This window comes from Hyla sarda, chromosome 3 (assembly GCF_029499605.1).
Source record: "Hyla sarda isolate aHylSar1 chromosome 3, aHylSar1.hap1, whole genome shotgun sequence".
Classification (NCBI taxonomy): domain Eukaryota; kingdom Metazoa; phylum Chordata; class Amphibia; order Anura; family Hylidae; genus Hyla; species Hyla sarda.
Window position 1 is genome coordinate 199,672,856 of NC_079191.1, and position 25,222 is coordinate 199,698,077.

Below are 25,222 nucleotides of genomic sequence, written 5' to 3' on the forward strand. Positions count from 1 at the left end.
CACCAATGGCAGGAGGGGGGCGGGGGGTTAGAGTTCATTTCCCCCCCGCTCTGCCCACCGATTGAAGTCGGTGCAGAGCGGGGGGAACACGGGCGGCGAGGACGGAGCATGGTCCGGCTTACCCGGACCTTCGGAGGCGGCATCAGGAACCAGCGGCTGAGCGGGAGGAACGGCAGCCGGAAAGTGTGGCAGAGAAGGCTGCAGTGAAGATCGCGATAAGTGATCTTCACTGTGGCCTTCTAAAAGCTGCAAAACTACAACTCCCAGCATGCCCACACAGCCAGAGGCTGTCTGGGCATGCTGGGAGTTGTAGTTTTGCAACATCTGGAGGGTCACAGTTTGGAGACCACTGTGTAGTGGTCTCTAAACTGTGGTCCTGCAGATGTTGCAAAACTACAACTTTCAGCATGCACTGACTGTCTGGGCATGCTGGGAGTTGTAGTTTTGCAACATCTGAAGTGGCACAGTTTGGAGACCACTATATGGTGGTCTCCAAACTGTAGCCCTCCAGATGTTGCAAAACTACAATTCCCAGCATGGCCAAACAGTCAGGGATGCTGGGCGTGTAGTTCTGCAATATCTGGCCCTTCAGATGTTGCAGAACTACAACTCCAAGCATGCCTGGACAGTCTAGGCATGCTTGGAGTTGTAGTTTTGCAACATCTGGAGGGCTACAGTTTGGAGACCACTACTTAGCGGTCTCCAAACTGTTCTTCCCCAGTTGTTGCATAACTACAACTCCTAGCATGCCCTGACTGTCTGGCCATGCTGGGAATTGTAGTTTTGCAACAGCTGTAGGCACACTGGTTGGGAAACACTGAGCGAGAGTCTGTTTCCTAACTCAGTGATTCCAACCCGTGTGCCTCCAGCTGTTGCAAAACTACAACTCCCAGAGTGCACTGACAGACCATACATTCTGGGAGTTGTAGTCTTGCAACAGCTGGAGGCTCATGGGCTGGAATCACTGAGCTAGAGTCTGTTTTCTAACTCAGTGGTTCCCCACCAGTGTGCCTACAGTTGTTGTAAAACGACAACTCCCAGCATGTACGGTCTGTCTGGGAGTTGTCATTTTGCCACAGCTGAAGGTTGTACATTCACACGGGCGGGTTTACAGTGGGTTTCCCCTGCCTGTGTGAATGTACCCTAAAAACACTACACTAACAAATAATAAAAAGTAAAACACTACATATACACCCCCTTACACATCGCCCCCCCCTCCCCCCCCCAAATAAAAATGAAAAACATCTCATACGGCAGTGTTTCCTAAACGGCGCCTCCAGCTGTTGCAAAACCACAACTCCCAGTGTTGCCGGACAGCCATAGACTGTCCTGGCAGGCTGGGAGTCTTGCAACAGCTGGAGGCACCCTGTTTGGGAAACACTGCTGTAGGGTTTTGGTGGAGACAAGCCCCACCCTTGTAACCGGGTCCACCACTGTTGCAAATTCCTTATTCAGGCCTCAAATGCGCATGGCGCTCTCTCATTTCAGAGCCCTGTCGTATTTCAAGGCAACAGTTTTGGGCCACACATGGGGTATCTCCATACTCGGGAGAAATTGCGTTACAAATTTTGGGGGGGATTTTTCTCCCATTACCCTTTGTAGAAATGGTAAATTTGGGGAAAAAACTGCACTTTAGTGAAAAAAAATGTTTTCATTTACACATCCGAATTTAACGAAAAATCGTCAAACACCTGTGGGGTGTCAAGGCTCACCGGACCCCTTGTTACGTGCCTTGAGGGGTGTAGTTTCCAAAATAGTATGCCATGTGTTTTCTTTGCTGTTTTGGCACCATAGGGGCTTCCTAAATGTGACATGCCCCCAAAAACCATTTCAGCAAAATTCACTCTCCAAAATCCCATTGTCGCTCCTTCCCTTCTGAGCCCTCTACTGCACCCGCCGAACACTTGACATACACATATGAGGTATTTCCTTACTCGAGAGAAATTAGGTTACAAATTTTGGGGAGCTTTTTCTCCTATTACCCCTTGTAAAATTTCAAAAACTGGGTCTACAAGAACATGCGAGTGTAAAAAATGAAGATTTCGAATTTTCTCCTTCACTTTGCTGCTATTCCTGTGAAACACTTAAAGGGTTAAAACACTGACTGAATGTCATTTTGAATACTTTTAGGGGTGCAGTTTTTATTATGGGGTCATTTGTGGGGTATTTCTAATATGAAGGCCCTTCAAATCCACTTCAAAAGTGAACTGGTCCCTGAAAAATTCAGATTTTGAAAATTTTGTGAAAAATTGGAAAATTGCTTCTGAACTTTGAAGCCCTCTGATGTCTTCCAAAAGTAAAAACTCGTCAACTTTATGATGGAAACATAAAGTAGACATATTGTATTTGTGAATCAATATATAATTTATATGGAATATTCATTTTCCTTACAAGCAGAGAGCTTCAAAGATAGAAAAATTCTAAATTTTCTATTTTTTCATAAAATTTTAGAATTTTTCACAAAGAAATTATGCAAGTATTGACAAAAATTTACCACTAACATAAAGTAGAATATGTCACAAAAAAACAATCTCGGAATAAGAATGAACAGTAAAAGCATCCCAGAGTTATTATTGCTTAAAGTGACAGTGGTCAGAATTGCAAAAAATGCTCCCGTCCTTAGGGTTATGATGGGCTCTGTCCCCAAGGAGTTAAGGATAGGAGGTGCAGCAGTATGCTGCCGAACCAAGTGCGCTAACAAATTGCCAGATAGATTCCCATGTTCAAAGTAAAATTGCTTCATAAAGAATAATTTCCTATTCATTTTCTCATTCAAGTAAACCATGTATAAGTGGCCCATAGAGAGCCACGTCTTCTTATTAGTCTCGGAAGGGTCCGAGATATACGCTGCCTCCAGCTCCGAACACTTGCCAGCCAGTTCCATCTCCTGCCTAGAAGTGTCCTTCTTAATAAAGGAGATTGTAGAGTGAAGACACCCCCAAAGGAACGCCTTCTTAGTCTCCCATATCATATCAGACGAACCCTGAAGCGAGTTATGTTGCAAAAATACTTGAAGTTGGTCTGGGATCCTATCATTCTCCCCAATGAGCTCCAAACAAAATGGGTGAATTTTCCACCTCCTAGGGCCCGAGGAGCTAGACATGAGGAGAGAAACACACAAGGGGGAGTGATCCGATATGGCGCGGGGCTCATAAGTTACAGAATCCATCTGGGAATAACAGATAGCATTTCAAAAGATCAAGTCAATGCTTGAGAGGGCATTCCTACCAATAGTAAAGCAGGAGTATACACGGATCCAGGGCAAAGTCAGAACGCATCAAGCCTCCCCACCCCCTCCAAAAATTAGGAGAGCGGGGTCGAGTGAGGCCCTAAACCCCGATACCTGGGGAGTCCCCGAGGGTTATGTCTATTCAACATCAGGTCGGGTACCAAATTAACCCCTAAAGGACGCAGCCCATTTGGGCCTTAAGGACGCCGACAATTTTATTTTTACGTTTTCGATTTTTCCTCCTCGCCTTAAAAAATCATAAATCTTTTATATTTTCATCCACAGACTAGAATGAGGGCTTGTTTTTTATGCGACCAGTTGTCCGTTGTAATGCCATCACTCACTTTACCATAAAATGTATGGCGCAACCAAAAAAATACTATTTGTGTGGGGAAATTAAAAAGAAAACCACAATTTTGCCAATTTTAGAAGGTTTCGTTTTCACGCCATACAATTTACGGTTAAAATGACATGTGTTATTTATTCTTTGGGTCAATACGATTAAAATGATACCCATGATAACCTACTTTTCTATTACTGTTGTTCTTAAAAAAAATCACAAACTTTTTAACCAAATTAGTACATTTAAAATCCCCCTGTTTTGAAGACCCATAACTTTTTCATTTTTCCGTATAAGGGGAGGTATGAGGGCTCATTTTTTACACTGGGATCTGTACTTTTTATTGATACCATATTTGCTTATATAAAACTTTTAATACATTTTTTATAAATTTTTTGGGGAAAATGTTATAAAAAAACAGAAGTATTTTTTTTTTTTTTAAGTTCACGCCGTTCCCCATACGGTATCATTAACATTTTATTTTAATAGTTCAAATATTTATGCATGCGGCGATACCAAATATGTATATAAAATATTTTTTAACACTTTTTGGGGGTGAAATAGGGAAAATGGGACAATTTACGTTTTTATTGGGGGAGGGGATTTTTCACATTTTTTTTACTTTATTTTTTTTACTTTTTTTTACTTTTATTCTTACACTTTAATAGTCCCCATAGGGGACTATTTATAGCAATCGTTCGATTGCTAATCCTGTTCAGCGCTATGTATAGGACATAGCACTGATCAGGGTTATCGCTCATCTTCTGCTCTGGTCTGCGGGAAGGCAGATCAGAGCAGAAGACTCCCGGAAGGCAGCGTAGGCAGGTGAGGGGACCTCCGTCTGCCGTGCTGGGTGATCAGATCACCGCGGCAGCGCTGCGGGCGATGCGATCATCCATTTAAGTGACCGTGATGCTGCAGATGCCGTGATCTGTATTGATCACGGCATCTGAGGGGTTAATGGCGGACATCCGCGGGATCGCGGGTGTCCGCCATTACCGGTGGGTCCCTGGCTGTGATCAACAGCCAGGACCTGCCGCGCATGATCCGGGCATCGCTCCGATGCCCGCGGTTATGCTTAGGACGTAAATGTACGTCCTGGTGCATTAAGTACCACGTCACTAGGACGTACATTTATGCCCTTCGTCGTCAAGGGGTTAAAATCGCCAATACACAGAGTGGAGGCATTGGGGCAGCCAGCAGAAAAAGCAATCGCCTTTTGTACAATGCCAAGAGTAGCAGATGGGGGTACATGTACAAAAAGACAGACATATCCCGTGCGGGTCTTTACGGACAAGGGTGGGCTCCCATTTTACAGACCTACGCACAAGAACAGATGCCCCCCCGGGAAAAGGAGGTGTGGAATGTTTGCTGCGACCACTGTACCCAGAGGCGAATAAGTAAATGAACTCTATCTGGTGTCATATGAGTCTGCTGAAGGGCAATAATCTGAGGGTTAAGTTTACATATTTGTGTAAAAACTAACAATCTCTTTTTAGGTGACCCCAGCCCCCCTCACATTCCATGAAAGTACCTTTCAAGACGCCATAATCCTACACAGTCATAAAGGAGTAACATAAAGTAACAGCATAGGCAGAAAGAGTGAACATTAAGGGCCGTGACACAGAGCATCATGGGTAACAAAAAATAATGTGGGTATAGATTGGGTAGGACCCACTGACCAGAGCACCGACCAGGTAACAAAAGGAAAGAACAAACAAACAAACAACAAACATACTGAGAAGAACAGCATACAGAGGAAGTTTCCCTGTGGTTATGGCCCCATCTAGTGGGGAGAGCTTGCATTGACACGTAAGAACGTGCTTCTCAGAGACAAAAAGGAGAGGAGAAGGGCCAAGGAGAGTAATAGGAAACCAGAAGAGAAAGAAATTAAAAAGGGAGAGGACAGGGGAAAATGGGAGGAAGAGGGAAGAAGAAGAGGAGGAACATAAGGGAAAAAGAGGGGAAGAGGAAGGAAGGGAGAGGAAAGAGAAAGAGGGAGGTAAAAGGCAGGAGGTGCAAGGGAGAAAATATGAGAAGAGGAGGAAAAGAAGAGAAGGGAGAGACCAGAGACAAGAAAAAGGATGCAGAGGGAAGAAGAGGAAGAGCAGGAGAGAGGGAAGGAAGAAGCAGAGGGGAGGGAGGATATTCCGACGGGCAAAGCAAAGAGAAGAAGGGACAATAATATGGTAGGAAAGGGACCGAGGGCAGAAGTCAGGAGAATAAGGGAGTGATCCCAACCAAGCAGTGTGCACAATAGCACAGCAGGAGAGGTAGTCAGCGTCCAGCTGTAAAGAAAGTGAAGCCAGGGATCTTCAGCAACAGCACATGTGACCACGCCAAGAGTAAGTCACTAAGCAACAGTGATGGAGCACACAGTCCCGAATTAGCAAGAGCAGTCAAAGCCATAGCGTTGTAACAAACAGTCCCAGATGAGCGGGAGTATTCAAAGCCACAGCATTGTAGCACACAGTCCCGGGTTAGCAGGAGTAGTCAAAGCCACAGCAGGTAGGTATGGCAAGAGACCATGCAGTCACCAGAGGTGTAGAGAAAACAGAGCTCTGTCTCCATCCACCACTCGCAATCTAGCAGGATAAGCCATGGAGTATGCTATTCCTTTGTTGCGCAGGCGGCCTTTGACCGCAGCAAACGGGGCTCTGCAGTGTTGCAGGTCAGATGAGAAGTTCGGGAATATAGATACCTGTGCATTTTCAGGTAGAGCGCAAGACCAGATCACGGTCATTACAGTTCAGGAGCCTAGCTAACAGTGGCCGTGGTAGAGAGCCCGGGATGGGCTTCTTAGCTGGGACCTGGTGCACCCTCTCCACTGCAAATGCAGTCGAAAAGTGCACATCAGGGAACAGGTCTTTGAGCCAGCTCTCTACAAATTCGCTCGGGTTTTGCCCCTCTGCACTTTCAGTCATGCCTATAATCCTGAAGTTGGTTCTCTAAATCATCATTTTTCTACTTTGTCTTCTCCACCTGAGTACGTAAGGCAATAGAGTCCGGGATTGGGCCCATGGTGTCCTCCAGCATGGAGACCCGCTGCTCTGCCTCGGTCACCCGGTCTCTAAGATTATGCATGTCCTGCCGCAGGAACCCTACATCCACCCGCACCTCTTCCATCTTGCCCATGAGGGACGTGCTGCTGGTCTGTATAGCAGTAAGCAGCATCTCACTAACCTCCCGTAGAGTCAACTGGGGGACATCTGATTCCAGCTCCGAGGTGTCAGTTAGTGCATGCTGGGGTAGAGATTCAGAGTGGGAGGTCAGGATGGGTATTCAGGGTAGTCAGGATGGAAATTCAGCAGGCTCTAGGCGGGAGCACTCACTCCGTGCGACCACTCATACCAAGGCCCAAGCCACGCCCCATAAACTTACATAGTTATGTATGAGGATGTCTGATTGGCTGAATATTTACTGGCCAGGATGAGGTAAATAAACATAATGGGGGAGATTTATCAAAACCTGTGGAGAGGCAAAGTTGCCCATAGCAACCAATCAGATCACTTCTTACATTCTTAACAAGACCTCTGAAAAATGAAAGAAGCAAGCTGATTGGTTTCTATGGGCAACTTGGTAACTTTGCCTCTCCACAGGTTTTGATAAATCTCCCAAAATATTCTGTCCTGCTATAGCTTCTTTATTACAGTCTGTAACACTAAATTCACTTAGCAGGTATACACATATACCATGAACATTGGTTTGGTCAACAGCTATCTCTCCTGATCTCTCTATACACATGAATGTTCAATTTTGCCCAGTGATCATGTGTTCTGAATGGAGAGAATAGAGTAAGCTATTGCCAGACTTCTCTGACAGCCAATCTCTCCTAGGACAAAAGGATGAAGAAGTTTAAATTAAACATGCCAGATCCTTCTGAGAGTAGGTTGGTTCCACCAAAATGAGCAGGTTCAGCGCATTTTTTCTAATGTGTATGGCAGTCTTCAGGTAGAAAAGATATGTTAAAGTGTGATGTCAAAAGTTTTGATTGGTTGGAGCCTGAGGGTTCATACCTCTACTGATCGCTAGAATGGGGTAGGAGAAGCACTCCACTTCCAAGCTCACTGTAATCTTGTCTAGTCGCACCAGACAGGCTCTATAATCTTAAAATGGAGCCTGTCTAATGCAACTGGATAAAGAACACAGTGAGTCGGGAGTGGAGAATACCGCTAGGCACTTCTCCCTGCTCATTCTAATCACCCAGACCCCAAAACTTTTCAGATGCCTCTGTGACATGTCAAATGTGTTGTTAAATGAAATTGATACTTTAAGATGCCTGAACACTTTTAATAACGGTCTCAGAAGGATCATACTCCCAACAACTATTCCTTGTGTACTCCCCATACACATATGTGCTCAGCCAAGCATGCGTGTGTTTTCAGTGGGAATAGGGGAATAAGCCACAGCTAAGCAGCAAGCTTTTCTCCAGGGAGAACAAATGGATTGAAGGTTCAAAGTCAACAAGCCTGATCCTTCCTTCCTGAGAGTCAGGAGGTGACAATACATATAGGTTTGCCTTTAAAAAGTACATTAGAAAAACTGCATCAAACTGGCACATATGTATGCACCCTAACAGTTTAGCGTGCATTCAACAATTGTGCAATTCGTCCCATTTTATACACCTTCCTAGTTTGTTCCAAACTACAGCGTTGATTGTACTGCTAATCACAACTGAAATATTATTATTATTATTATTATTATTATTATTATTATGAAGAAGAAGAAGAATTGCACAAGTAGGATTTTAAATGCATATCTATCCTGTATATTTCAGCACCACTGTATTAGAACAGCGCCTGCACTGCCTATCTTCTATCACAAGGGGGAGCTAAATGCTAATATTTTGGAAATGAATATGGGAAGGAAAAAAAAAAGAATAGAAATGTCTTTGTCATCAAATCCAATTGTCTATCAAATCCCATTAATGACTTGATCCTGAACATTATACACTCTTGAATTTGCTTTATTGTATTGTTTACATTACCCTTTTATCCACAAAATTGCTTTAACCATAATCAAAGTAGTCTAGATAAGCAGGAAACTAATTAAAGTGCGGCCACATACAGTACTAATGGGATAAACAACCATTTACATCTATTCATCCTTGTCATACATCCTAAAAAGATCACAGAGTATATGCGCGCACAACTGATCTGCAGGTAACGCACCTGGTCAGAATCCTGAAGTCAACATTTGTTCCCAACTGATAGGCCACTTGGAATGGTGATGTCCCCACGACAGTCTGTATAGCTCCGACAGAGGCAGCTCTGTCAATCTGAAACTTGGAAATCAGATCAAAGCCTACAAAAGGAAATGAGACGTTCATGTTTATAGAGGAGGAGATAAACAACTCTCACGGAGGTAAATAGGTACTTGCTTGCAATGCTAGTCTACTAAACAGAAACAAATATAAACTGTGGTGTACTTCCAGGAAATGGCAAGTTTGCAGTGTATTTATGTGTCACACATTGATTTAAACAACCAACGATAGCAACATGTCCAGATATGTTTATTTGTACTTTAGCTATTCATGGTTACAAATAAGGAAAACAGTTATTTTATATTTGTATTTGAAAAGATAAAATGGAAACAAATATAAACACAACTGCTCCTAAATATTGGTTACTACCCAACTTTTGAAGAAAACAATGTGTGTGCAGCTCAAAGTAAAAAATATCTGAGGTTTACTGAATACATACACCTTCACCCTATGGTCTGAGAATTTGTTTGGTTCAAATGAACCAGTCTGAGAATTTGTTTGGTTCAACTACCCAACTTTTCCCAACTCCCGAATGATTAGTATTGTAGTCATTGTAGGGAATAGAAATGCCACTGCATAAGTGGACTTATTTATCGCAGAAACAGCTAGCAAAGTTTGGAAACATCCACTACAAGTGGCTTTCATACCGTTTACTGCTATGTTTCTAATGTATTAACCTGTGTGTGACAATCTGTTTAAAGAGGTATTCTGCCCCTAGACATATTATCCCCTTCCCAGCAGTTGGACCCCCCGCGATCTCCTTGCTGCACCCGGCATTCGTTTAGAGCATCGGGTGCAGCGCTGGGAGCTCGTGACGTCATGACCATGCCCCCTCAATGCAAGTCTATGGGAGTAGTAGTAGTCCCGGCTGCGGGAGTCTGAGGTGTTAAAACGGCCATAAAACAATGGTACATGATGGATGTTATAACGGGTCTTAATGGGTCTTAACGGATGAATATGCCTGTTATTTTGACAGACGTTATTCAGCCATCAGCACTCGTTATTTCATCCATTATTATACATCCGTTTTTTAATTATACAATGCAGAAGACGGATGTTTAATAACAGATTAATAATATATACTGTGAAAGAAGCCTAACACTGAGAATGAGCTGTGGCTGTAGGAAAAGCCTGAATTGACTTACAGGGCCAAGCAGTAAGAGTGTGCCATGAGTTTCCCAAAAGTGGTAGCAAAGGCAGTGGTAATAACAACAGCAGCTGGAAAGACATCTAGGCCAGAAGACTCCTAGGCAAGGAGTAGATCATCAGTACCATCCATGTTAGTAGTGCTGGTGATCGAGTTGTTGACTACGGAGTGTTGTGCACTGAAGTGGGGCCCGCAAGTGTGTTATTCATGCACCTAACTAAACAGATAGAGATTAAGTGGCAACTGTATGCAACTTCAAAAGCTCCAGCTTGGGACTGTTATTTAAAGGACTGTGCCTCTGACTGGGAACTGCCAAGCTCTGTGTATTTTTTATAAATATTACTGGTATTTATATAAGTATTCTGAGTAAAGCCTGCTTGAGTTTAACTGCAAGGATTGTGTTTGTCAAATTATTGCTGTGCCGTCACCTTACTGCTATATCCCTTGCACGAACAGCAGTCTGCAGGGGTTAATCACTGCCCTTAAACTTGTGCCCCTTACAAATTGGTAAAGGAATCTTTCTCCTGATATTATAACATAACATATGACATTCCCCAAAAGAAGTTTGTTTGCAGCAACTCTGCCTATTAACAACTAATGTCTATGTCCATTCATTCAGTATATTATGGTGTATGAGTTATCTTGGCAAGTTGTCACGGTTCTGTTTACCTGGTAGGTCATCCTGTCCACCATTGATGGGTGGACATTTGTGCTGGACATTGTTGAATTTTAAGCTGAATGGAAATCCTAAAAAACAAACACAATATTGACATTAGTTATAAAAACCCTGCACCTAAGTAACAACTCCTATGAGGTATTTAAAGGCTGGGTGTAAGTCGGGATGATGTGTATTATAAGTTACATTGAGTTATTTGCTGCTATCAATATGAATGTGATGCAAAGTTGTAATACAAATAAAATCTGGGCTGTGGAACTGTGACATTGGTTCTCCAGACTGTCTGATAGAAGGACAAGTCTTGTAGAAATCATACTGTAACCACATCCATTACAGTAGGCATAGACTGTACGGGGAGAGGCCACCCTTCAGTGAGTAACCCCCATCTTCATTATTGGAAGGAATGTCTACGGGGACTGTGGCTTTGCTGCAGGCAGGTTGTGGTTTATTGACATTTACAAGAAGTAGAGAGGGGAGATCAAATAGAAGACCACCTTAATCTAAACACGCATGGTCTGCTTTACTGAAAGCACTCGCTGTGTGCAGGAAAAATAAACATTTTTCTTTACAAACGAGTTCAATATGAACATTTTGGAAAATGTTGCTCAGGTCTGGTTTGTGAGTACAGGGGTTTGAGATGTGGCCTCTGGGCAGAGCACCCACTTTTACACAGAGAGCTCCTTTTTTCACACAGTGGCCCAGTCTGTACAGGTCTTTCCTTTAAACAACATTAGAAGTGCAAAAACGCCTTTCAGTCCCAATGTAACATGTACTGTATCTGCAATTATAGCTATTTGGCTGCAAGCCAGCCATCTAGGATCAAAGGGCAATTGATGCCAATATTATCCAGCCCCACCTTGTAAGTGAGGACTGTTATTAACCGAAGAGATTGGCAAGACGACTTGTAACTTACAAGACAACATTCACCTATTAGGACAAGTATTGCAATTCAGATCTAATGGAGGTGTGAAAAAAGTTTCAGCTTCTATAATATTTTTTATAATAACTTTTTGATAATATCTACCTGACATGAACTGCCCCTATTGACCATCCATCCATTCATCTGTATAATATATCTACAGTATCTATTCATCTATTGTCTTATGTATCTATATCAATCAATCTATCTTAAGCTATCTAAAATAAATATATATATATATATATATATATATATATATATATATATATATATAAAATCTCAATTTGCATATTATCTCAAGTCAGGTTTTTAAATGATATTCTGTTTGTCTATTATCTATCTATGTCTTGTATCTATCATGATGAGTTCATTAAATCACTGGCTATAGATAACATATAGCACTTACTTGTATAGTGTTCAATTGTGCCATATACCAGACTTCCCATGAAGCTTATTGAGTACAAGGCGAATGGAAAATTCCTGTTTAAAAAAAAATGTTGTTTAATTTTTGACAATAGAAAATATCTATCCAAAATATTTGTACATATAGGATGTAATGCAGACCAGTTCAAAATTATAGAAAGCTCCCGCAGTCCGACCCACCCAGCGCAATTGTTTACAAGTTGTAGCAAATGTTTTCAGTCAATATCACACATAGTTGTTACTTACTGTAGAGGTAAAAGAACGACTTACTATTCCATGCTGTTACAGCAGGATTGTACTTACCAGATGCCCTTCATGGTTCCTTACTCATTGGCATGAGCTCCCTGCTATCCGTGGGCACTGAGATTTTTCAGAAGGAGTCTAATTATTTATAGGGAGTATAATTCTTAAGTATTTCTAGGCCAATAAGAAAGAGTTTGGCTTGTCCTGGGCTCCACCTCTGCAGCTATCAGCATATGTACAGGGTACAGCTTGTGCCGTTCAGGAGGCTCAGCCAGGGGTCTGCAGAGTAAAGAGTTACTGTGAAAGGTGGGCTCAGAATCCTGGGAATATGGGCTGTTCCTTTACTGTCCTAACATATTGTCACTGGTCTGTCTGCAGCGCCAGTCTTCATACAGTCAAACCTGAATCAGAAAGGATTGTTGTAATTGTGCAGCCAAGAGCATCTAATACCAGAAGCCACGCACTAGATTTATTTTATTTTAGAAGAAAATACCAAGAAACATAATATTTTTACAACAAAGAAGAATAGTCTCAGCGTCCAAATAATTAAGCAATTTAAAAGTTATTTCAGACTTTAAAATTAGTACGTTGCAGCAGAGTACCATTGATTTCAATTGGATTCTGCTGCACTGTGCACACAGCAGAAATTCTGCAGAATGTCTTCTGCAGAAATACCGATTATGACACCTGCAGAAAGAATAGACATGTCAATTCTTTCTGCGGAGAGACAACGTATTTCTGAACGGTACTATCGCCCGCCAGAACATTCAAATGTGCTGGACATTTTCAACCGTGTGAACATGGCCCAACTCTCACTGTGTCCTGTTGCATACACATTTCCACAATTCCCATTGCTTTTATGCAGTGTGGAGACTGAGGGTCACACGCCAGAATATTCACACATCCACACCAATTCCACTTCCACATTCATTTGGGTGGTTTCTGACTTGTGCAGATTTATTGCAGAATTGGTGCTGAATTGATGCGGAATCGGTGCAGAATCCATACGTTGAAATTCAGAAGTGTGAATGGGAGTGCGGAATCCCATAGAAGTCTGTTAGACTTTAATTTGAGGCAGAATCCGCATGCTGAAATTCTACCATTTGAATAGACACTCTTTTTAGAAAATAAGCACAAAACTACCAGCACTTTTGCGAGACAGAAGTAAAGTCCTCAATGTTTTATTTCACAACGTGATACATAGTACAGAGCAGTACAGAGGACATGTGACACGTTTCAAGTGTCGAAGACACTCTTATTCTTATACTCTTTTGGAATACTCTAAGTGAATGAGACACTAGAGAGTTTTCCTGGCATATATGTAAAATGTAGTACACAAAGTGTGAACAGAGCCTAAGCCAATAAAGGGTTATACCTACAAACCCCCTGGACTGGTACAAACCAAATTATGCAAATAGAAATCAAACAAAATCCCTTATATGAAAGTAGCAGTGTTTTATTGTCTCCTTATCATAGAAAAATGTGTATGTAAATAGGTAATACATTAATAAGCTTCACTGTTATAATTGATTGTAATATGCCAATCACACAATATATCTGAATACCAGTGTTCTGCTTAAAGCGTACCTGTCAGATGCCACAAAAAATCAAAACTGTTATGTGTTACCCAGTACCTCATCCTGATCATGTACATGTAATTGTTATGTCTTTATCGCCCATATCTCACTAAAAAATAGCATATTACAACTGCCCACTGTTTTTTCATCTTCCCACAGGGAGGGGGCATGTCCCTCTCTTGCCTGCACTGTGATGACTCCTCCCCTCCTCACTCTGCTGACTCACTGCTCCAGGGAGCCTGGCAGCCCTGCTCTGTAACCCTTTCTTCTCTGGTTTCAAGTTGTACACACACACACAATGATTATTGGAGATTGTCTGTACTCTACCACCAAAGACAATATGGTGAGTGTATAACTTACAAAGGTTTAGTGCTACAAGTACAGTGGTTTTTTATGCATACATTTTCTATGTCAATCATGTGTGTCATTTGCCAGTCCTGTAATGCTGGGACTTGTAGTTTTGGAATAGTTGGATGTACAGTGTTGGATAACTCTTTTTACAGCAGTGTTGCAAAACTACAACTCCCAGCATCCCCAGACATCCTTTGACTGTCCAGTAATGCTTGGAGTTGTAGTTTTGCAACAGCTGGAGGCACATGATTGGTACTCTGTGTTACAGCAGTGTTGCTGTAGCCTATGTTCGTCCTGCAGCCTTGTCAATCAGCCATCTCTTGTCCATGAACCTTGGACACGCTTATGCTGCTGTAGGACACATCAGTGTCCCAGGAGGTATGGGGACCCCAAGTGATGGGATTTTCAAAGGCAGCTTTCTGTAATAAAATGTGAACAGTTTTTAAAGAAGTATATTGGAAAAACTATTGTTTTGCCAAGATGTACAACAAATGAAAAGTTTTTATATCTGACAGTGCCCATTTAAGGTTCCCAATGCACAAATTCTGTAGCAACATGCAGTGTTTTATTGTTCCAGTGTTGACTAATTTATTAGCTTTGCATATTTATCATCAATAGGTGGAAGGGTTCCAACTCTATAGGTTGACATATTAATCTAACAAATGTGCTTTAAATGCACAAAGCTTTGTATTTAAATATATGTTTACAGTAATGCTATACTTCAGCATTCCCTGGAGAGAATGCCAGAAAAACTATCATAGATGTGATTTTTTTTAATTCAATGCAAGCTCTTGACTTAGCATCTGTAATCGGTATTAGCTATAATTGCCGTTCATTCAAAAATCATTTCATATAAAAGTACAGAGAACAAATGGTCTAGTGAGTGCTCAAATGTTCTACATAGCACACGGGTATTTTGTTTTGTTAATATTATTTGGAATAGATACATATATAACATAAATGTAGCAGCTTAAGTGAGCAATAAAATAAGAGTGAGCATTACGCAATTTATTTAAAAGTTGTTTAAGCAATAATGTGGCAAGATATCTTTATGTTTAAGAAGATGACACAAAACATAACATGAGGATGATAATATGATGCAGACCTAAACAGAATGAATTTGAAGCCAATTCGCTGTCCCATTCACTGCTGCAGAATTTCTGCTGCATGAATTCCATTGAAGTGAATGGGCAATGAATTTATGCAGAATTTTCATAAAGAATTCAGTGCAGAAATTCTGTCGCGTGAATCCAGCCTTACTGTTTGGCTATGCTCACACGCCAGAATTTCTGCATGGAGGGCAATACACTTCAAGGGATTCTGCTGTTCCATTCACACAGTAAAATTTCTGCTGCAGAATGTCTGCTGCAGGAATTCCATTAAAGTGAATTGCCTATAAATTCATGCACTGAAATTTTGAACAGTTAAAGGTGGGGAATCTGCTGAAAGAAAAAATCGAGTGGCTCTCCATAATTATATCTGGCTATACCTGGTTTCATTCAGACACGGATTACCAGACTGAAATCTCTCCAGCCTGGTGGCTTTTAGTTGGAAGCCTATGCCAAACCGAAATAAACATGCACCTCCAGGCGCGTGGAGACTGCATTCCTCGTGGCGCCAAGATAAGTTTCCTTAAATTTGGCAAAAGGAGAGGACTAGCGGAGGGTGCTTCCATAAAGGTAGATCAATCTATGGTAGCAAGCAAACAATATCCTCTAAATAGGAGAGGTCTGGGAGAGAGCAGCGGGGCAGCTCCTCAGGGCAAGACTATGTCAAGACCCCAGGATAACTTTAATAGAGGCCAACAAAAATGCAGTATCGGCAATCAGGACTGTGGGTCATTTAGAACATCAAAAAGATGCCCAGACAGTGGACCATAAGGACCATCACTAGGAACTAGGGAAAGATTAGCAGTAAATTACTTCTTCAGGGTGGGCCATTTTTATGGATACACCTCAATAAAATGGGAATGGTTGGTGATATTAACTTCCTGTTTGTGGCACATTAGTATATGTGAGGGGGTAAACTTTTCAAGATGGGTGGTTACCATGGCGGCCATTTTGAAGTCGGCTATTTTGAATCCAACTTTTGTTTTTTCAATAGGAAGAGGGTCATGTGACACATCAAACTTATTGGGAATTTCACGAGAAAAACAATGATGCGCTTGGTTTTAAATGTAACTTTATTCTTTCATGAGTTATTTACAAGTTTCTGACCACTTATAAAATGGGTTCAATGTGCTGCCCATTGTGTTGGATTGTCAATGCAACCCTCTTCTCCCACTCTTCACACACTGATAGCTACACCGCAGGAGAAATGCTAGTACAGGCTTCCAGTATCGTAGTTACAGGTGCTGCAGAATGGGCAAAACTAAAATTGGAACAGGACCCTCAGTTTACGCAAAAGATTTTGTTCAGTGATGAGGCAAACTTTTATGTGAATGGTGAAGTTAACAAACAAAACCACCGCTATTGGTCTGACACTAACCAACATTGGATAGATCCCTCCAAGACTGTTGGAACACAAAAAGTGATGGTATGGTGTGGTATATGGGGTACAAAGATAGTGGGGCCATTCTTCATCAATGGAAACCTCAAGGCCACTGGATATGTGAAATTGCTACATGATGATGTGTTTCCCTCTTTATGCACTGAAGCTGGCACGTTCCCTGAGTTTTTCCAGCAAGATGGTGCACCACCACATTATGGATGTCAGGTCCGAGCATTCCTAGATGAACAGTTTCCTGGAAAGTGGATTGGTCATCTTGAGCCAATTGAATGGCCCCCAAGGTCTCCCGATCTGACCCCCTTAGACTTTTATCTTTGGGGTCATCTGAAGGCAATTGTCTATGCTGTGAAGATACGAGATGTGCAGCACCTGTAACTACGGATACTGGAAGCCTGTGCTAGCATTTCTCCTGTGGTGTTGCTATCAGTGTGTGACAAGTGAGAGAAGGGGGTTGCATTGACAATCCAACACAATGGGCAGCACATTGAACACATTTTATAAGTGGTCAGAAACTTGTAAATAACTCATGAAAGAATAAAGTTACATTAAAACCAAGCACATCATTGTTTTTCTTGTGAAATTCCCAATAAGTTTGATGTGTCACATGACCCTCTTCCTATTGAAAAAACAAAAGTTGAATTCAAAATGGCGTATGATGTACGTATGTGGTATGCACTTATGAGGGCAGAAAAATGCGGTACAGTACTTTTAAAAAAACGTATTTTAGTTAAACACCAGCTGGTGATTAGTTTGGCCTGGGCTTTCTCAGTATCTAGGCCCTTGACAGATTAACAGGTACAAAATAGTACACTACTTAGATGTAGGTATGTGGTATGCACTTATGAGGGCAGAAAAATGCGCTACTGTACGCTTAGTAAATGTATTGGAGCAAAACACCAGCCGAGGATTACTTTTGGCTGTCCTTTCACAGTATGTAGGCCCTTGACAGATTAGCAGGCACAAAATAGTACACCACTTAGAAGTAGGTATGCACTTATGAGGGCAGAAAAATGTGGTTCAGTACGCTTAAAAAAAACATATTTTAGTAAAACACCAGCTGGTGAATACTTTGGCCTGGACTTTCACAGTATCTAGACCCTTGACAGATTAACAGGTACAAAATAGTACACTACTTAGATGTACTTATGTGGTATGCACTTATGAGAGCAGAAAAATGCGGTACAGTACGCTTAAAAAAACGTATTTTAGTAAAACACCAGCTGGTGATTACTTTGGCCTGGGCTTTCACAGTATCTAGGCCCTTGACAGATTAACAGGTACAAAATAGTACACTACTTAGATGTAGGTATGTGGTATGCACTTATGAGGGCAGAAAAATGCGCTACTGTACTCTTAGTAAATGTATTGGAGCAAAACACCAACCGAGGATTACTTTTGGCTGTCCTTTCACAGTATGTAGGCCCTTGACAGATTAGCAGGCACAAAATAGTACACCACTTAGAAGTAGGTATGCACTTATGAGGGCAGAAAAATGTGGTTCAGTACACTTAAAAAAAACATATTTTAGTAAAACACCAGCTGGTGAATACTTTGGCCTGGACTTTCACAGTATCTAGACCCTTGACAGATTAACAGGTACAAAATAGTACACTACTTAGATGTACTTATGTGGTATGCACTTATGAGAGCAGAAAAATGCGGTACAGTACGCTTAAAAAAACGTATTTTAGTAAAACACCAGCTGGTGATTACTTTGGCCTGGGCTTTCACAGTATCTAGGCCCTTGACAGATTAACAGGTACAAAATAGTACACTACTTAGATGTACGTATGTGGTATGCACTTATGAGGACAGAAAAATGCAGTACAGTACGCTTTAAAAAAACAAAATTGCACTCTGTCAAAGACTATTAGGAATGGACTGCTGGGTATAATACCATCTACTAGTATAACCAGCAGATGATTTGCTTTGGAACAAATACACAGAATTGCGCTGGAAAATTATTCCTGCCTCCTCTGCTAAGGTTTATGAAGTTGAGGCAGCTTCTTGATAAATGTATGAGTTAACACACAGCTCTCTGACCCTCTCTGTAATACAATACAATGGTGAAGAAAGTGACTGGGAGGTTAATGGCTGCAGTAAAAATCCTTTTCAGTGAAAAAAACACTGCTCTCTGTCCACAAGAACACTGATGTGACTAGGATGTGAAACGCTGCTGGAATGAGCTTTTCTGTGTAACACACACACAGCGATGTCTGTCCTATCTGTATGCAGTGTAACGAATGATATGACGAGTCGCAAAATGGCTGCTGAATATATAGGGCTGTGACATCACAGGGGTGACTTGGTGCTGATAGGCTGCATCCTGCATGTGATTCAGAGTCATCCCACCTACTTCCCTTCCCGCCTTGCCTTCCCGCCTTCCCAGCGTTCCTTGCCCCATGTACTGACATATGAATCCACCATTTTAGATACCCTGGACCACAGAAAATGGAGTTTAATGAAGCCATTAGCGTGATAGAATCGCAGCAATATTCGCATTCGTTGTGAATTGAATATTTCATGTAATTCGTAACAAGTTCGTTAGCTTCGATACGCTCATCTCTACTTGTAAAGGTTGTTATGGTCATGATGACAATTCCATATGTTTAGATAGATAAAGAGCTATAGATATATGTATTATATTATTATCATGTCTTGGATTTATCTATATCAATAAATATATATAAAACTCAACGTGTGTGTGTGTGTGTGTGTGTGTGTGTGTGTGTGTGTGTGTATGTATGTATGTGTGTATGTTCCACAAAAACTTCCAAACGGCTAAAGATATTAACATGAAACTTGGCACACATGTTACTTATATGTCAACAACAAACATAGGATAGGTGATTTAACCCTTACTCACCCCCATTTGCCACGGGTGGGGTTTATGTTTAAACTCCTATACAAGTCTATGGGAAATATATGTTACTGCATAACTTAAAACAGCTGGAGATATTTCGATAATACTTGGTCACATGTTACTTATATGTCCACTTAAAATATAGGATAGTTAATTTAACCCTTAAAGGAGTAGTCCAGTGGTGACTCAGTGGTTTACAACTTATCCCCTATCTTAAGGATAGGGGATAAGTTGCAGATCGCGGGGGGTCCGACCCCTGGGGCCCCCCGCGATCTCCTGTACGGAGCCCCGACAGCCCGCGGGAAGAGGGCGTGTCGACCTCCGCACGAAGCGGCGGCCGACACGCCCCCTCAATACAACTCTATGGCAGAGCCGAAGCGCTGCCTTCGGCAATCTCCGGCTCTGCCATTGAGATGTATTGAGGGGGCGTGTCGGCCGTCGCCTCGTGCGGGGGTCGACACCCGCTATCTCGGCGGAGAGCCGGGGCCCCGTACAGAGAGATCGCGGGGGGCCCCAGCGGTCGGACCCCCCGCGATCTCAAACTTATCCCCTATCCTTAGGATAGGGGATAAGTTTTTCACCACTGGACTACCCCTTTAACTACCCCCATTTGTGAGGGTCGGGGTTTTTGTTTAAAGTCCCATGCAAATCAATGGGAAATGTATGTAGGTCGGGCTAGGAGGACGGGCTAGGAGGACGGGATAGGAGGATGGGATAGGAGGATGGGATAGGAGGACGGGATAGGAGGTCGGGATAGGAGGACGGGATATGAGGACGGGATAGGAGATCGAGATAGGATGTCAGGATAAGAGGTCGGGATAGGAGGTCGGGCTAGGAGGACGGGCTAGGAGGTCGGGATAGGAGGACGGGATAGGAGGTCGGGATAGGAGGATGGGATAGGACGGGATAGGACGTCGGGATAGGAGGACGGGATAGGAGGCCTGGATAGGAGGACAGGATAGGAGGACGGGATAGGAGGTCAAGATAGGAGGTCGAGATAGGAGGTTGAGATATGAGGACGGGAAAGAAGGTCGGGATAGGAGGACGTGATAGGAGGACGGGATAGGAGGTTGGGATAGGAGGTCGAGGTAGGAGGTCGAGAAATAGGACGGGAAAGGAGGACAGGATAGGAGGTCAAGATAGGAGGTCGGCATAGGAGCTCGAGATTGGAGGTCGGGACAGGAGGTCGAGATAGGAGGACGGGATGGGAGGTCGGGATAGGAGGTCGAGATAAGAGGTCGGGATAGGAGGACGGGATATGAGGACAGGATATGAGGACAAGATAGGAGGTCGGGATAGGAGTTCAGGATAGGAGGTTGGGATAGGAGGTCAGGCTAGGAGGACGGGCTAGGAGGACGGGATAGGAGGATGGGATAGGAGGATGGGATAGGAGGACGGGATAGGAGGTCGGGATAGGAGGACGGGATAGGAGATCGAGATAGGAGGTCAGGATAAGAGGTCGGGATAGGAGGTCGGGCTAGGAGGACGGGCTAGGAGGTTGGGATAGGAGGACGGAATAGGAGGTAGGGATAGGAGGATGGGATAGGACGGGATAGGACGTCAGGATAGGAGGACGGGATAGGAGGCCTGGATAGGAGGACAGGATAGGAGGACGGGATAGGAGGTCAAGATAGGAGGTCGAGATAGGAGGTTGAGATATGAGGACGGGAAAGAAGGTCGGGATAGGAGGACGTGATAGGAGGACGGGATAGGAGGTTGGGATAGGAGGTCGAGGTAGGAGGTCGAGAAATAGGACGGGAAAGGAGGACAGGATAGGAGGTCAAGATAGGATGTCGGCATAGGAGCTCGAGATTGGAGGTCGGGACAGGAGGTCGAGATAGGAGGACGGGATAGGAGGTCGGGATATGGGGTTGGGATATGACAACAATATATGAGGACTGGATATGAAGTCAAAAGCTTCCTCCTTTGTTTATTTTCCTCCCCAACAAGGATTAGGAAAGAAAAACCGGGCAACGCCGGGTACTCAGCTAGTATTTAAAAGAAAAAAAAAAAAGCTCATTATTGTAAAAAGGTTAATTGATATTTATAAATTTTTTTATTTTTTTTACATGCATTACAGTATGTATTATTATTTTCCTGTACACAAATTTCCTGGCATAATTTCGGCGCATGTTGGATTTTTTGCTACACATGGAAACATTTTTTTTTTTATTACATTACAAATGAATGACTGTACACACATTATAACAAGGGAACCTAGTACTGTAACAGCAAAATCATTTAGAACAACAAAAAACATTCCATAGGTTCAGAAGTTAAGGGATTGGGTAATGTGGTGTTGTAGGGTTATGTTCAGACTATCTATTTTGTGGTTAGAAATTTTCCTGACAGAATTTTTTTGTATTAAAAAAAACACATTTATAAATATGCAGGTTTCTCATGAACTTTGTGATGCTGCTTTTGTAGGGTTTTATTTTACTTTAGCTGGTTTTCAGGATTGTTCCAGCACATTATGTCGCATGATGACTCAGCCCTGGCAAAGACATGTTGCACATGAGGGCAAATGTCTCAATGTGTAGCCAACCAGAATGAAAACACCCAAAACATCTGTTGGTTACCTGTTCAATGTTTCTGTGGTGTTAGGAGTCGCGCCGTGGTCAGACATGCTGGCTGCAGACGCACTCCTCCTCCGCTGCCCGGCATACTCCATACTGCGATCGCAGCCTGCCCACTGTGTCTTACCTGGTCTGTTGTCCCCGTGTGCTTCCTGCTTGCTGGCACGCATGTTCCTGCCTCCTAGGGCACGGACGCGTCAGCTCTGTGAAATTACACATTTAATTGGTTCTTGCTTCTTCATGACCCTATAAGTACAAGCGCTTTCTTTTGACCCTTGCTGGATCTTTGTGCTTTATCATCCTAAGAGAAAGAGTTGTTTGTGTCTTGCCTTGCTGTGTATCAGACCCTATTGCTATGTATCCTGACCTTGCTTCTGTGCCACCTGCCCTCTGACCTCTTGCTACTAGTGATGTCACAAACATAACATTTTCGAACTTCCGCAAATGTTCGCAAACCGGGCGAACCGCCATTGATTACAATGGGCAGGTGAATTTTAAAACCCACAGGGACTTTTCTGGCCACAATAGTGATTTAAAAGTTGTTTCAAGGGGACTAATACCTGGACTGTGGCGTGCTGTAGGGGGATCCATGGCAAAACTCCCATGGAAAATTACATAGTTGATGCAGAGTCTGGTTTTAATCCATAAAGGGCATAAATCTCCTATTATTCCTAAATTATTTGGAATAACGTGCTTTAGCCCCCTTTAGGCAGCACATAGAGCCCCCCTTTAGGCATCACATAGTTAGATCCCCCCTTTAGGCAGCACATAGATTCCCCCATATTAGGCAGCACATAGGTAGAGCCTCCCTTTAGGCAGCACATAGAGCCCCCTTTAGGCAGCACATAGTTAGATCCCCCCTTTAGGCATCACATAGTTAGATCCCGCCTTTAGGCAGCACATAGATTCCCCCATGTTAGGCAGCACATAGTTAGAGCCCCCCTTTAGGCAGAACAGAGAGCCCCCCTTTACGCAGCACATAGGTAGAGCCTCCCTTTAGGCAGCACATAGTTAGATCCCCCTTTAGGCATCACATAGTTAGATCCCCCCTTTAGACAGCACATAGATTCCCCCATTTTAGGCAGCACATAGTTAGAGCCCCCCTTTAGGCAGCACATAGATTCCCCCATATTAGGCAGCACATAGTTAGAGCCTCCCTTTAGGCAGCACATAGAGCCCCCATTAGACAGCACATATTTAGATCCCCTCTTTAGGCAGCACATAGATCCCCCCATATTAGGCAGCACATAGTTAGAGCCCCCCTTTAGGCAGCACTGGTTTTATTTCACAGCCAAAAATTGTTGTTTTTTTTTATTTGAACAACTGTCACACCAAATGTGATTTGCACTAGTATGACAATGAGCAAAAAAGGTTGCCAGCGGAGTTCCACTTTTAAGCAGAGGTCCCCAACCAGGGTGCCTCCAGCAGTTGCAAGACACACGGACTAAACTTATAGCCCTTTTAATACTGTAGTTAGTTGCTTGAAGGAACTTAAGTTTTACACTGGAGTACCCCTTTTAACCAGCGGTTCCCTCCCAACCAGGGTGCCTCCAGCTGTTGCAAGACACATGGACTAAACTTATAGCCCTTTTAATACTGTAGTTAGTTGCTTGAAGGAACTTAAGTTTTACACTGGAGTACCCCTTTTAACCAGCGGTTCCCACCCAACCAGGGTGCCTCCAGCTGTTGCAAGACACACGGACTGATATTTGAGCCTTAAAAAGGGCTTTTTTGGGTGCTGTCCTTAAAGCAGATGTTAGACTAGTGCTTTAGGAGTAAAGTGGACCCTGAATACACCACCTAGCAGTAACCTAGCTATCGCTTTCCCTATTACAGCAGGAGCAGCTTCTCTGTCCCTCCACTTCCTAAGCCTGCAGCATGCCGAATGAAGGTAAAATGGCGTCCATGCAGGAGTTAGGAGGGTCTGGAAGGGAGGGACTGCTGCTGATTGGCTGTAATGTGTCTGCTGACTGTGACTCACAGGGTCAAAGTTTACCGCAATGTTAAAGTATAGGGGGCGAATCGAACTTCACATATGTTTGCCCGGCGATGCGAACGTGAACATGCTAAGTTCGCCGGGAACTGTTCGCCGGCAAACAATTTGCGACATCTCTACTTGCTACGTGACCTGACCTTGCTACTATGCCGCCAGCCCTGACCGCCTGCCTGTCCTGACTACGTGTTGTCTCATCCTTCAAGTACCACGTTACACCTCGGCCACCTGTGTGGATGAGTCGTATCAGGGGTAGGGGTTGCGACCTAGGTGCCGCCTGCCACAGCAAGTCCATCACACTTTGCGTCAGGCTCTGGTCAAAACCAGTGGCACCATAGACTCCACTCCCTGGTACGGTCCATGTCATCATCCACACAGGTACAGCGGATCCACTTCACCCCAGCCGTAACATGTGGATGACTATGAGGATGGAACAATTCCGATTGGTCCTAGTGCTACTGAATCAAGTAAATGTGCGGTATGTCCCCCTTATTTTCTGGTGTACATTCTGCACATTTTTGGCCATTTGAACATGGCTTCATGCTGCACAAATAACCCTGTTCATATGATTGAAACAGAATTTTAGCTGCACAAATTTCTGCAAGAAATCTGGCATCTATGAATTCATCCATAGGCTCGCTTCAAGCGTATTATGTTTGGCTAACTGCCACTTGGCAAAACTGCATGTGTTTCATTGGGTATTATTAGGCTATGTTCATACCTCGGAATTTCTGTGCAGAATTCTGCATTGGAGTTCTGCATGGAGATTCTGAAGCAGCAGAGTCCCGTTGAGTTCAACAGGATTTTGCTGCACTGTGCACACGGCAACATTTTCCAAATTCTGTGTCCGCAGAAAGAATGAACCTGTGCGGACTCTGCACTAAGTGCATAGCCGTCTATGAGATGGCATTTTCCGTGCAGACATTCCGAAGTGTGAACATAACCTTATGGTTATTACTACACATTTGTAAAGTATAGTTTACACAGTTTTTAACATGTTTTAGCTACAAAAAAAAAAAATGCCAAGAACCACAATGAAAAATGATTATAATTATTAATAAGTGAACTGTGTGGGTTTTGCCATGCGTTACATGGTTCTCAGCCGCTATGTGTG

At 43.1% G+C, this 25,222-nt stretch overlaps 1 protein-coding gene across 1 annotated transcript in view; it reads right to left on the reverse strand.

Moving 5' to 3' along the window:
* COL9A1 (collagen type IX alpha 1 chain) overlaps nt 1–12,314 on the reverse strand; it is a 187,484-nt gene extending 175,170 nt beyond the window's left edge. The window contains exons 1-4 of the mRNA XM_056563580.1: nt 12,301–12,314; nt 11,981–12,054; nt 10,649–10,726; nt 8,741–8,873 (exon numbers count right to left, since the gene is read on the reverse strand). Coding sequence (XP_056419555.1) covers nt 8,741–8,873; nt 10,649–10,726; nt 11,981–12,054; nt 12,301–12,314 — 299 coding nt within the window. The remainder of the gene's footprint in view (nt 1–8,740; nt 8,874–10,648; nt 10,727–11,980; nt 12,055–12,300) is intronic.
* Between the last annotated feature and the right edge of the window lie 12,908 nt (nt 12,315–25,222).